Raw genomic sequence first — 13996 nt, 5'->3', positions numbered from 1 at the left:
GTCCTGTCCTGCTCTGTCTTGTCCTGTCCTGTCCTGCTCTGTCTTGTCTTGTCCTGTACTGTTCTGTCCCGTTCTGTCGTGTCCTTCACCTGTGTAACCAAAGTCTGTGTGTGTGTGTGATATATAACATGCTGCTCACCTACAATATAGCTACATGTGTATAAGTATACCTATGAGACAAAATGTATGTTAATAGGAAGGTATGCATGGTGGAGTCTGTGTGTAAGGAACCAACCTGTGTGTACCTGCATATCACCTGTGTGTGTGTGTGTCTGTGTGTGTGTGTGTGTGTGTGTGTGTGTGTGTGTGTGTGTGTGTGTGTGTGTGTGTATATGTGAGCCCGATCCGAACGCAGAATCAGTGTCTGGGTATGATGTTGGGTCTATATTTTATTGTCCCATAAAAGTAGCTTCCTAGGGTGGATCCTTTCGTACACGAGAGAATATAATGCTTTGAAGATACGGCAAACAAGTGATACTAATAACAATAAAAGATAAATACCACTACTACTACTACTACTACTACCACTACTATTACTCTACTACTACTACTACTACTCTACTACTACTACTACTACTACTACTACTACTACTACTACTACTGCTACTACTATTCTACTACTACTACTACTAATAATAATAAAGTATAAGCTATTTTTCCTCCAAGTCCTCATCTTCGCCCTCGTTCTTCTCTCCCTTCTACCCTCTTCATCCTCGTCCTCCTTTCCCTCCTCCTCCCATCCTCCTCGTCTAGTCGTCGTCACCCTCCTCGTCCTTTTCTCCCTCCTCCTATCCTCCTCGTCCTTGTTCTTTTCTCTCTCTTTCTACAGCATTCATCTTTCCTTTTCTCTTCTTTCCACTATCTTTTTCGTCCTCGTCCTTCTACCTCTCCTCCTATCCTCCTCGTTCTTGTTCTTTTCTCTCTCTTTCTACAGCATTCATCTTTCTCCTCTTCTTTCCCCTAGCTTATTCGTCCTCCTCCTTCTACCTCTCCTCCTTCTCTCCCTCCCACTCTTCGCTCTTGACTTTTCTTCCTTCTATCCTCCACCTCGTCCTTATCCTTTTCTTCCTCCTCCTTCTCTACCTCCTATCCTTTTCGACCTTGCCCTTTATTCCTCCTCCTATCCTTCTCTTCATCCCCCATCCTATTCGTATTATCGTGTCCTCCTCCTCCTCCTCCTCCTCGTCCTCGCGCCTCACCTGTGGATGGCGTAATCGATGACATCACAGCCAAGCAGGTCAGCGGAGATGGTGAAGGTGGCGGGGTCGAGGGTCACCTGGCGGGGGTCATGTGACCACTCGTGCGGCAGCGGCCATGGCGACCCCTGTGGCGCCTCCTCCCCCTGTGGTAGGATTGGTTTTATTATTATTATTATTATTATTATTATTATTATTATTATTAGGGTAGAAGAAGAAAAAAAAAGAAACAGAAGATGAAGGAAAAGGAGAAGAAGATTGAGAAGAAGAAATAGAGGGAGTGTGTGTGTGTGTGTGTGTGTGTGTGTGTGTGTGTGTGTGTGTGTCGTCGCCTCATCCCACCTTAAACCAACCACCAAACCAACTCACTTCCGGTCACAACAATTATTAAAAAAAACAATAACCCTCCTGATTCCCACCCCAAAGTAATTATCCCTAAAAAACAATCCCTCTCCCTTCCCCCTGCCATCACTAGTCTCGCCTTTACTCTTTTATTCTTTACTCCTTTACTTCCTCTATTACTCCCTCTCACTACCACCCTCACCCCCTCCCCACAGCCACCACAGCTACCACTACCACTACTGTTGGTGTTAAGTGCGGAACAATATGTATAAGTTAACAATAGGAGGACGAGGACAGACAGTAAAGGATAAACAAGTAACAAGAATGACAATGGAGACGCGACAAGCAGCTATAGTCACCCCTACAAATCGTCGTGTGTTCTCCCCGGTGACTCAATAGAAAATGGTGCAATACTACCTCTTCAACCGCTTCCACTAACACTACCACCACTGACCCGGCAACTACGAACATAGGGATAGACAAAAACAAACAAAGGGGAAATCAGCAAAAGGACCCAAGAGTTGATTTACATACATTCCTACATTAATTCATACATTGTTATATACATACACACACCTGGTTGCCTACTCACCTACCTTTCCCTACCTATCTACCCACACATGTTTATATCTACCTTCCTAACCCTACTTACCTACCTACCTATCTGCTAACCTACACATTATATACCTTCCTACCTACCTATATTCATACATACCTACTTACCTATTTGCATACATATATACATACATACATACATATACATACATAAAGCTTCTTGACACCCTTTTTTTTTCACTTTCTTGTCTATAACGTCGGTAAGCTTGCAAGATGGAGCCAGAAAAAAAAACACCCATTTCTCCCCACCATCACCCCCATCACCACCACTTCCATCACCATCCACCACTTTCACCACTCCCATCACTACCATCCTTATCACCACCACTATCATCACAACCCTTCACCCATTTCTTCCCACCACCATCACCATAACCCTTCCCCCATTTCTCTCCATCACCACCACCATCACCACCAATACCATCACCATAACCCTTCCTCCATTTCTCTCCATCACCACCACCATCACCATAGCCCTTCCCCCATTTCTCTCCATCACCACCACCATCACCACCAATACCATCACCATAGCCCTCCCCCCATTTCTCTCCATCACCACCACCATTACCACCATTCCCATCACCATAACCTTTCACCCCTTTCTCCCTCACCACCACTACCAACACCATTTCTACACCCATTCCCCGCCCCTTCACTCCCCCTTCTCCTCTTTCTGGGGTGTTTGACCTTAGCTGTTTAGCCTAATAACAGCCATTTTCCTTCTCTCTCCTCCACCCTCCCGTCACCCTCTCCACCTCCTCCACCCCCTCCATCTCCTCCTCTACCCCATTACACCAGACCGAGCACACCCATTAGTTTCTCTTCTGGTCGTCTCTTCCTCCTTCCTCTAGATCTCCATTTTTTTCTTATTTATATTACTCCTTCTTCTCCTCCTCCTGTCACTCCAACTTTCATTTTCGTCTTTTTCTTTCATTCTGCCTTCCTAGTTTTCTTCTTCTTTCTTCCTAATTCTTCCATCCTTCTATATTCCTGTCTTCTTTTGCCTTTCCTTTTTTCTCTTCTTCTTCTTCTTCTTCTTCTTCTTCTCCTCCCTGTAACCAGATCAAGCCAGCTGCGTCTTCTTAACAATGCTCGCGATTATGATGCTTTTTTTTTTTGTTTCTTTCATCGCATTATGCACGATTTCACTTTATTTCTCCATTTAAGTTTTGCTCATTTTTTAATTTAACTTTCTCTGATGTGTGTCCGTCTTACTGTATGGTTGTGAGACATGGACATTGAATAGTGACTTGGAGAGGCTTGTGGATGCCTTTGATACCAAGTGCCTTCGCGTGATCATGGGGTATCGCCGGAAGTGTAGAACCAGCGAGTACTAAGTCTTAATATACCAAGTCATACGCAGGTTTGTGGGAGGAGACACGGCAGAGGCGTGGCTCATGCGTGACGTTGCTTGGAGCCAAACTAGAGAATGTAGAAACAGGGATTTTGAGAAAACGAAGAAAGGCGGACTAATTTAAATCAATCACTTCAACATGCCCTCCCTCACACTCCACACCGCCGTTTGTAGGCATTGGAATTACAGTCACGCAATAGCACAATAAAAAGGCATATTTTTTTCATCATTGGCTTGCCTGAACGAGCAGTGAAAGAAAGCAAGCATGCACATCCAAAGTGCACACACGGCCGCAACTTTAGTCACCCCTGAACTGGCGGGTATTTTTTTTTACCTTCAAGTGACGTCATCCCGCTGCTCCGCCCCCAAACCGCCCCCTGCGCGTACCGGTCGCAGTTTTGAAGCAGAGTGACTTGACTTGGTATATATAGACTTAGCCTGTTACCAGCTTAGTCCGTGAACGCCAACTTCGGGTGTATGGGTGCGTGGCGCGCTTCCCGGATGTCGATCTTTTTCTGTACAAGACAACCCTGAGTGTGAGTGAGTGAGTGTGTGTGTGTGTGTGTGTGTGTGTGACTGACAGCTCCATCCTCCCCTCCCCCCGCCTGCACTATTTCCCTCATGATCAGCCTCCAGAGTTTATTCTTACTTCCTTATTGACCCCACGGCCAGTGCATCCTCCTTCTCTTCTTCTTCTTCTTCTTCTTCTTCTTTTTGTTCTTGTTCTCATTTTGTTCTCACTTCCTCCTCTTTTTCTTCTTCTTTTTCATTTTTTCTTCCATTTCCTCTTCCTCTTTTTCTTGTTCTTCTTCTTCTTTCTCTTCTTGTTCTTGTTCTTATTTTCTTCTCTCTTTTTCGCTTTTTCTTCTTCTTTTTCATTTTTTCTTCCATTTCCTCTTCCTCTTTTTCTTGTTCTTGTTCTTATTTTCTTCTCCCTTTTTCTCTCTTTTTCTTCTTCTTTTTCATTTTTTCTTCCATTTCCTCTTCCTCTTTTTTTTGTTCTTGTCCTTCTTCTTCTATCCCATCCGCCCAGGAGGCTACGCAGTTTACCCTCTACACAAGTTTAAGCCCTTTTCCTCCTTCCTCTTCACCCCCTCTTCTTGTTCTTGTTCTATTTTTTCCTCTTCTTGGTTTCCTCTTTGCTGTTTTCTGCTTTTTTTTTCCTGTCTTCTTCCTCCTCCTTTTACTGCAACCTGTTTCTATTGCGTTTATGTCCTCTTCCTCTTCTTGTTCATCTCTCCCTCCCTCCTCCTTGTTATTGTCCTTTCCTTCTCCACTCCTTCCCCTCCCCTCCTCTTCTTCCTCCCCGTCACCTCTTTTTTTCCTCTCTCACGGTCACTTCTTCCAAACTTCCCTCCACCCTTCCTTTCCTCTCCCTTCCTCCTGCTCCTCTCCCCTTCTCTTCTCCCTTCCTCCTGCTTCCCTCCCCCTTCTCTTCTCCCTTCCTCCTGCTTCCCTCCCCCTTCTCTTCTCCCTTCCTCCTGCTTCCCTCCCCCTTCTCTTCTCCCTTCCTCCTGCTTCCCTCCCCCTTCTCTTCTCCCTTCCTCCTCTCTTCTCCCTTCCTCCTGCTTCCCTCCCCCTTCTCTTCTCCCTTCCTCCTGCTTCCCTCCCCCTTCTCTTCTCCCTTCCTCCTGCTTCCCTCCCCCTTCTCTTCTCCCTTCCTCCCCCTTCTCTTCTCCCTTCCTCCTGCTTCCTCCCCCTTCTCTTCCCCTTCTCTTCTCCCTTCCTCCTGCTTCCTCTTCCTCCTGCTTCCCTCCCCCTTCTCTTCTCTCTTCCTCCTGCTTCCCTCCCCTTCTTCTCCTTCCTCCTGCTTCCCTTCTCTCCTTCCTCCTGCTTCCTCCCCCTTCTCTTCTCCCTTCCTCCTGCTTCCCTCCCCCTTCTCTTCTCTCTTCCTCCTGCTTCCCTCCCCCTTCTCTTCTCTCTTCCTCCTGCTTCCCTCCCCCTTCTCTTCTCTCTTCCTCCTGCTTCCCTCCCCCTTCTCTTCTCCCTTCCTCCTGCTTCCCTCCCCCTTCTCTTCTCTCTTCCTCCTGCTTCCCTCCCCTTCTCTTCTCTCTTCCTCCTGCTTCCTCCCCTTCTCTTCTCCCTTCCTCCTGCTTCCCTCCCTTCTCTTCTCCTTCCTCCCCTTCTCTTCTCCCTTCCTCCTGCTTCCTCCCCTTCTCTTCTCCCTTCCTCCCCTTCTCTTCTCCCTTCCTCCTGCTCCCCTTCCCCTTCTCTTCTCCCTTCCTCCTGCTTCCCTTCCCCCTTCTCCTCTGCCTTCCCTCTGCTCCCCTCCCTCTCCCCCTCCTCTGCCTTCCTTCTGCTCCCCCCTGCTCCTTTCTCCCTCTCTGCTTTATCCCCTTTTCTTTCTTCCTTTTTGTACTTGTTTGTTCACCTTGTTGCTTCCTTGATGACGTGCTTTCTTGTTTATTTTCCATTTTTTCCTTCTCTTGTTTTCCTTCTCATTCTTCTTTGGCTTCTTATTGCTTCCTTGATGACGTGCTTTCTTGTTTATTTTCCATTTTTTCCTTCTCTTGTTTTCCTTCTCATTCTTCTTTGGCTTCTTATTGCTTCCTTGATTGCGTGCTTTCTTGTTTATTTTCCATTTTTTCCTTCTCTTGTTTCCCTTCTCATTCTTCTTTGCCTTTTTGTTGCTTCCTTGATGGCGTGTTTTCCATTTTTCCTTCTCTTGTTTCCCTTCTCATTCTTCTTTGCCTTTTTGTTGCTTCCTTGATGGCGTGTTTTCCATTTTTCCTTCTCTTGTTTTCCTTCTCGTTCTTCTTTGCCATCTTTCTGCTGCTTCCTTGATTGCGTGTTTTCGTGTTTGTTTCCCATCGTTTCTCTCTCTTGTTTCCCTTCTCATTCTTTGCTGTTCACTTCTCACTTCTCTTTTGATATACATTCCTTCATTTCCTGAGCTCTGGAGGATCTTCGGCGTCGCAAGGAAAGCTGAGCGAGCAAGGTTTTAGCCCGCATTCCCAGACGCTTCGGCTCCCACAACAAAACATCTCCCAAGGCCACAACGGAGATTAACCAAGTTCTCATGAGTGTTTTTCGCGTTCATGGTGCAGAAGCCTTGTCTTAAAACTACTACCCATGAAAATACTAACACAACCTTTACCAACCAATATTTCCCAAGGCCACATGATTAGTCGGATTCTCATTAGTGTTTTTCAAGTTCACGGTTCAGAAGCCTTGTCACACTATCACTAGGCTCTTAAAACTACTACCCATGAAAATACTAACACAACCTTGACCAACCAATATTTCCCAAGACCACAAGATTAGTCGGATTCTCATTAGTGTTTTTCAAGTTCACGGTGCAGAAGCCTTGTCACACTATCACCTGGCTCATTAAAATACTACACATGGAAATACTAACACAACCTTTACCAACCAATATTTCCCAAGGCCACAAGATTAGTCGGATTCTCATTAGTGTTTTTCAAGTTCACGGTTCAGAAGCCTTGTCACACTATCACTAGGCTCATTAAAATACTACACATGGAAACACTAACACAACCTTGACCAACCAACATTTCCAAAGGTCAAAAAGGTTAGCCACGTTCTTATGAGTGTTTTTCAAGTTCATGGTGCAGAAGCCTTTTCAAACTATCACTTGGCTCGTAAAACTACTACCCATGGAAATACTAACACAACCTTTACCAACCAATATTTCAAAGGTCACGAAGGAGGTTAGTCGGGTTCTAATGAGTGTTTTCTTACATGCACGGTGCAGAAGCCTTGTCAAACTAGTACCCATGGATATAGTAACGCAACCTCTACAAACCTTGTCAAACTACTAATACAACCTCTACGGAAGCCTTGTCAAACTATTACTAAGCTCATTAGACTTCTTTCTAATGAAATACTAATACAACCTCTACGGAAGCCTTGTCAAACCATTACTAGGCTCATTAGACTTCTACCTAATGAAATACTGACACAACCTCTACGGAAGCCTTGTCAAACTACTAACACAACCTCTACGGAAGCCTTGTCAAACTATTACTAGGCTCATTAGACTTCTACCTAATGAAATACTAATACAACCTCTACGGAAGCCTTGTCAAATTATCACTAGGCTCATTAAACTTCTTCCTAATGAAATACTAATACAACCTCTACAGAAGCCTTGTCAAACTATTACTAGGCTCATAAGACTTCTACCTAATGAAATACTGACACAACCTCTACGGAAGCCTTGTCCAGTGTAGGTTTGTGAGCCCAGAAATGTTTGAGAATATGTGTTTCAGATATTACAAGATGCTGCTAGTTAATATACACGTTTTTTTTTGTTTGTTGTTGCTGCTGTTGTTCGTATTCTTCTTCTTCTTGTTTCTCTTTTCTTTTTCTCCTTTTTCTTTTTTTCCTTTTCGTTTTTCTTTTTTTCTTATTCCTCTTTTTTTTCTTTTTCTTCTTCCTTATTTTCTTCTTCCTCTTTTTTTATTTTCTTCTTCCTCTTTTTCTTCTTGCCTTTCGTCTTCCACTTCCTCTTCTTCCTCTTCCACTTCACTTCGCTTTCACCATCTCCCTTTTTCTTCATTTTTTTCGTCTTCCACTTCCTCTTCCACTTCACTTTCACCATCTCCCTTTTTCTTCTTTTTCTTCGTCTTCCACTTCCTCTTCCACTTCACTTTCACCATCTCCCTTTTTCTTCTTTTTCTTCGTCTTCCACTTCCTCTTCCACTTCACTTTACTTTCACCATCTCCCTTTTTCTTCTTTTTCTTCGTCTTCCACTTCCTCTTCCACTTCACTTTACTTTCACCATCTCCCTTTTTCTTCTTTTTCTTCGTCTTCCACTTCACTTTCACCATCTCGCTTTTTCTTCTTTTTCTCCGTCTTCCACTTCTTCTTCCTCTTCCACTTCACTTTACTTTCACTCTCTCCCTTCCCAGCCATAAAAAAAACCCTCTTTCTTAACCTTTAGTGGACATTATCTTATCAGGGATCTGTAGACAGCTTTAGTTAATGGAGACACTCACTGCCCAGAAAAAACGGATGTCTATACAAACGAACGAACTATAGTCTTCCGAATATGTCGAGGCCGGTCTGGCGTAGGCTCCCGCGGGTCTTTTCCTCCCCTCTGCTCTGCCACACAATCCCAACACCTATCTCTTCCTCTCATATGTAAGCTATAGGTAACATATGAGAGGAAAAAATAGGTGTTGGGACTGTGTGGCAGAGCAGAGGGGAGAAATGGACCCGCGGGAGCCAGCGCCGAAAGGGACTCGACAATTTGGCTTCACTATAACAGACTCTCCCTCCACCACATGAGAACGCCTGCTCAATCTATATGCTTCTATGTGTTTGGAAATTGTTCTTGTTTTTATTCTTGTTCCTCTTTATTCCTATTCTTATCCTCGCTTTCTATTTTCTTTTCCTTCTTCTCCTTCCTGTTGTTGTTTTCCTTCCTGCTTCGCTTCCACCTTATAAGATCGTTTGCACAAAGATCTATATACTTCTATGGGTCAGGATATTGTTCTTTTTTTTTATTCTTGTTCCTCTTTATTCCTATTCTTATCCTCGCTTTCTATTTTCGTTTCCTTCTTCTCCTTGTTTTATTCTTCCCTGCTTCCCTTCCACCTTATAAGATCGTCTACACAAAGGGGAATGGTCTTGTTCTTGTTCCTCTTTTTCCTATTCTTATCCTCGCTTTCTATTTTCTTTTCCTTCTTCTCCTTCTTGTTTTCTTCTTCCCTGCTTCCCTTCCACCTTATAAGATCGTTTGCACAAAGATCTATATACTTCTATGGGTCAGGATATTGTTCTTTTTTTTATTCTTGTTCCTCTTTATTCCTATCCTTGCTTTCTATTTTCTTTTTCTTCTTCTTCTTGTTTTCTTCTTCATTTCTTCCCCTCCACCTCATAAGATCGTCTACACAATGATCTATACACTTCTATGGGTCAGGATATTGTTCTTGTTCTTCTTCCTCTTTATTTCTATTCTTGTTTCTTTTTCTTCAATTCCTTCTTGTTTTCTTTTCCTTTTCTTTTCCTTCTTCTTGTTGTTTTCTTCTTCATTTCTTCCCTTCCACCTCATAAGATCGTCTACACAATGATCTATACACTTCTATGGCTTAAGGAATCGTTCTTGTTCTTCTTCCTCTTTATTTCTATTCTTATCGTCACATTATATTTTCTTTCCCTTCTTCAATTCCTTCTTGTTTTCCTTTTTTCCTTAATTTTCTTTTCTTCTTGTGTCCTTTTTTTTCTTCCCTTCTTCCCTCCTCCTCCTCTTTCCAGGCGATCATTCTTAACACATTCTCATTACAGATCAAATTCAAAGTCTAACATAACGGGGACAACACATATTTTCCTTTTTGGTTCGATTTGTGCTTTGATTTGATATTCCTTCTTTCCTTTTCCTTCTGTCAAATGGCGATTCTTTCCTACACATGTTATCTTTTACATACTCCATACAAAGCCTAACATGACGGGGACAAGATATATTTTCCTTCTCGCTGTTTTCCTTACCGTTTTAATTTTTTTCCTTCCTCCGTTTTCCTCCCTCTTCTTCCTGTCAACTGGCGATCGTTTCCTATACATTGCTATCTTTTACTTACTCCATACAAAGCCTAACATGGCGGGTACAAGATATATTTTCCTTCTCGCTGTTTTCCTTACCGTTTTCATTTTTTCCTTCCTCCGTTTTCCTCCCTCTTCTTCCTGTCAACTGGCGATCGTTTCCTATATATTGCTATCTTTTACTTACTCCATACAAAGCCTAACATGACGGAGACAACATATATTTTCCTTCTCGCTGTTTTCCTGTTTTATTTTTTTCCTTCTTCCAGTTTCCTCCCTCTTCTTCCTGTCAACTGGCGATCGTTTCCTATATATTGTTACCTTTTACATACTCCATACAAAGCCTAACATGACGGGGACGATACTTTCCTTCTTATATTCATTTTTTTTTTCATTAATTATTTCCCTCCTTCCCTCTTCCTCCTCCCCTCATCTGTTGATCATCTCCTAAACACTGTCACCTCCAACATATCTGATCCAAGGCCTAACATGGCGGGGACAACAGATATTTGACGCCGTTCCACACGCCCACATTGCCACACACTTGGTCCCAGACATAAAAAAACAACACGTCAACAAATTTGAGTTTCCATATAACCTCGAGGTCACACACGCGGCCATGTTGCCTGAGCCTGGACGTTCAAGGGCAAAGTGAGAGAGATAAACGCAGTAACTGACACACCTTGACTGCATGCAGGTTGTACAGTGAAGCGAAAATACTCGGAGCTCACACCCACCTACAATTGATTAGGATTTAGTAGAGGTTGTGTTGGTATGTCCATGGGTAGTTTCATGAGCCTAGTGATAGTTTGACAAGGCTTCTGCACCATGAACGTATAAAAACACTCATGAGAACTTGACTAGTCTCCGTTGTGGCCTTAGGAATAGTTGTTGTGAATGCCAAAGGTCTGAGAATTCGAGTTTAAGTTCCATGGTTTTGTTGGCACTTGGTTCTAAAGGCACAAATTTTGATCTCAAGCTTCTATTACTCGTCGTATTAGAAGCTAGTACTTGTTGTATTTCTCGTTCTCTTACAAACAATTACTTTTATTTTTCGCTTTATTACAAACTATTCGTTCTATTATAAGCTTCTATTACTTATATTACTCGTTCTAATACACACAATTCCTTCTATTACTCGTTCGATTACAAGCTACTCGTTCTAATTTTTTTTTTAACGTCTTGGCCTATTGCGCCGGTAGGCTTCTTCCCGGTGGATCCTGATGGTCGGTCCAAGGCTTCTTCCCGGTGGAGCCTGATGGTCGGCCCAGCCCGTTCTGGCGCAGGCGAGTGTTTATAGTGGCGCCATCTTGCATTGGCTCATGCTGCCCTCCCGGAGCTCATCTTTAATCCTAGAATCTAGAGTCCGGGTTGATGGGTGGTCTTCTGGACAGCATGTGGGTAATACACACAATTCCTTCTATTACTCGTTCGATTACAAGCTACTCGTTCTAATACACACAAGTACTTCTATTACTCACAAGCTTCTATTTTTATTACTCGTTCTATTACTTCTAAACTCGGTGTCTTGGTCTCGCAGCCACAAACACACACACAAACAACACGAGGTATTTGCTCCTTGCCTCCTCCAGTCCCCGTCACCTCCCCTCAGTGGTGCAACGCAGACATGGGGCGATTACTTATGTTATGTAATCGATTACGATTACTTCATATTTTCACGATTACGATTACGATTACAATAAAATTATGTGTAATCGATTACGATTACGATTACATGATGTATTAATCGTGATTCCAATCGTGATTACAGGAAGGACTGAAAGGTGAACTTGCAAATTTCATACACATGTACCATACTAAATATTTAATTGGTTGAATTACTACAGATATTTAGAGTACATACTTGCTGTACGAGAAACTATTAACTAAAACTTTGCTAATGTAATCGCAAAAGTAATCACGATTACGATTACATTTTTAATGTATTCGATTACGATTACGATTACTTAAAAATATAAGAGGGTAATCGATTACGATTACGATTACTTAAAAATATAAGAGGGTAACCGATTACGATTACGATTACTTGAAAAACTGTAATCGATTGTAATCGATTACGATTACAGATCACGATTACCCCATGTCTGGTGCAACGCGGCCATATTCATGCAGGAAATATCTCTCAATCAACATGTGCAGGCGGATATGTGCTATGATGGTTGTGTATTGTCCTGTGCGTGGCTGATTTATTCTTTGCTTCGGCCTTGAGGGAACACAATACCCACGAAAAAATGTCACCCTCACCGTACACTATATTGACCACCAGAAGCCCCGCCCCCTCCTGCATAGCTACGGGAGATGATTGGCTGGATTATAGAAGGTTGGCGTTAGGGGTCAATGGGCATTCTCAAATATTTCGGCGCCCAAGTACACATATTTGACAAGGCTTCCGTTGGAGTTTTGGGCATTTCCAGGGGTAGTTTTATGACCCCGGTGGTAGTTTGACCCTTCTTCTGTACCATGAGCGTCAAGAACACACTCATAAGAACCCGACTGATCTCCTTTTTGGTCTTTGGTAATAGGTGACGTAAGAGGTGGAAGCGTCTGAGTATACGAATTATGATACCTAAAAGGGAGGGAGAGGGAGGGGGCGGGGCTTATGGACCAAGTTAGTGTGCACGGTGACTGGTAGTGACGGATGATGATAATGACGATGATTAAAAGATGTAAGAAGCTGAGGGTATGATAATGATGATTGTTGACATTGAGTCTGTTCATATGGAAATCTTTGTAAATCTCTCTCTCTCTCTCTCTCTCTCTCTCTCTCTCTCTCTCTCTCTCTCTCTCTCTCTCTCTCTCTCGACAGGCGTCACTAGACAGGCAAGGTCAAGGAAGCGATTTAAGATATGTTCGGTAAAGGCTTCTTCCTGTGTGTGTGTGTGTGTGTGTGTGTGTGTGTGTGTGTGTGTGTGTGTGTGTGTGTGTGTGTGTGTGTGTGTGTGTGTGTGTACATATATAGATAAATACAGATAAATAGATAGACATAGATGGGAAAGTAATTAAAACACAAAAATATACACACACACACACACACACACACACACACACACACACACACACACACACACACACACATTACTACTACTACTACTACTACTACCACATACTACTACTACTACATACTACTACTACTACTACTACTACTTCTACTCGTCCTTTCCTGTTTGTCTGTCTGTTTGTCCTACATTCGCCAAGGTTACCCACGATCCTTCCTTGCTAGAAACACCTTAAAAAAAATATATTGTATCTTGTTATCCATTACGCACCACTGACCTCTCTCTCTCTCTCTCTCTCTCTCTCTCTCTCTCTCTCTCTCTCTCTCTCTCTCTCTCACTTCCTCATCTCCTTTACCCTTTAAATCACTCCCTCCCTTCCTCCCTCCCTCGCCCCACTTCCTCATTCTCTCTTTCTCTTCTTCCTTCCTTCTCTCCCTTCATTTGCTCGCGCCCATTTCCTCATTTACACATCTGTCGCAGTCCCCCTCTTCTTCTTCTTCTTCTTCTTCTTCTTCTTCTTCTTCTTCTTCTTCTTCCACTTCCTCATCCGCTTGTTTGCATTTCTCTTCCTATTTTTTCTTCTCTTGTTTGCTTATCTGTTCATGATCTCACTTAAGCACACACTTCCTTACTTCGTCAATTATTTGCCTCTTCCAATCACTCAGTCACTCAGTCACTCTTTAACTCTCTCTCTCTCTCTCTCTCTCTCTCTCTCTCTCTCTCTCTCTCTCTCTCGTTCTCGCCTCCTAATTATTTTTACCCATTGTCTTTAGCACTCCCTCGCCTGTCTGTCTGTGTGTGTCTGTTTAAAATGTGTCTGTGTCTGTCTGTTTCATATGTACCTACATATTACTAGCTTAACAATACTACTTACCTGACCTACTTTTCACACAAACACACACACAAAAAAAAAGAAAAAAGAAATAAAGGAACACACACACACACACACACACACACACACACACAC

General features: G+C 43.0%; 1 protein-coding gene and 1 long non-coding RNA gene across 10 annotated transcripts in view; both read right to left on the bottom strand.

Moving 5' to 3' along the window:
- Positions 1-13996, bottom strand: part of LOC127001653 (beta-hexosaminidase subunit alpha-like) — a 70095-nt gene that overhangs the window by 15278 nt on the left and 40821 nt on the right. For all 4 annotated transcript variants that reach the window (XM_050866617.1, XM_050866614.1, XM_050866616.1 and 1 more), the window contains one exon: positions 1200-1342. In XM_050866617.1, the coding sequence (XP_050722574.1) occupies positions 1200-1342 (143 nt within the window). The remainder of the gene's footprint in view (positions 1-1199; positions 1343-13996) is intronic.
- Positions 6569-10728, bottom strand: LOC127001654 (uncharacterized). Of its 6 annotated transcripts, none has more exons than XR_007755387.1 (5): positions 9523-10728; positions 9071-9349; positions 7365-8913; positions 7007-7263; positions 6569-6870 (listed from the first exon to the last, which is right to left on the bottom strand). It is a non-coding gene; the product is annotated as an uncharacterized LOC127001654 (long non-coding RNA). The 6 variants fall into 6 exon arrangements; XR_007755385.1 differs by having other exon boundaries at positions 6569-7263; positions 7365-7467; positions 7537-8913; XR_007755383.1 differs by having other exon boundaries at positions 6569-7263; positions 7365-7536; positions 7606-8913.

Source organism: Eriocheir sinensis, chromosome 21 (genome assembly GCF_024679095.1).
Source record: "Eriocheir sinensis breed Jianghai 21 chromosome 21, ASM2467909v1, whole genome shotgun sequence".
In the NCBI taxonomy this organism is placed as follows: Eukaryota; Metazoa; Arthropoda; class Malacostraca; order Decapoda; family Varunidae; genus Eriocheir; species Eriocheir sinensis.
The sequence above is the reverse complement of the archived record's forward strand: the minus strand, read 5'-3'. Positions and strand labels throughout refer to the sequence as shown.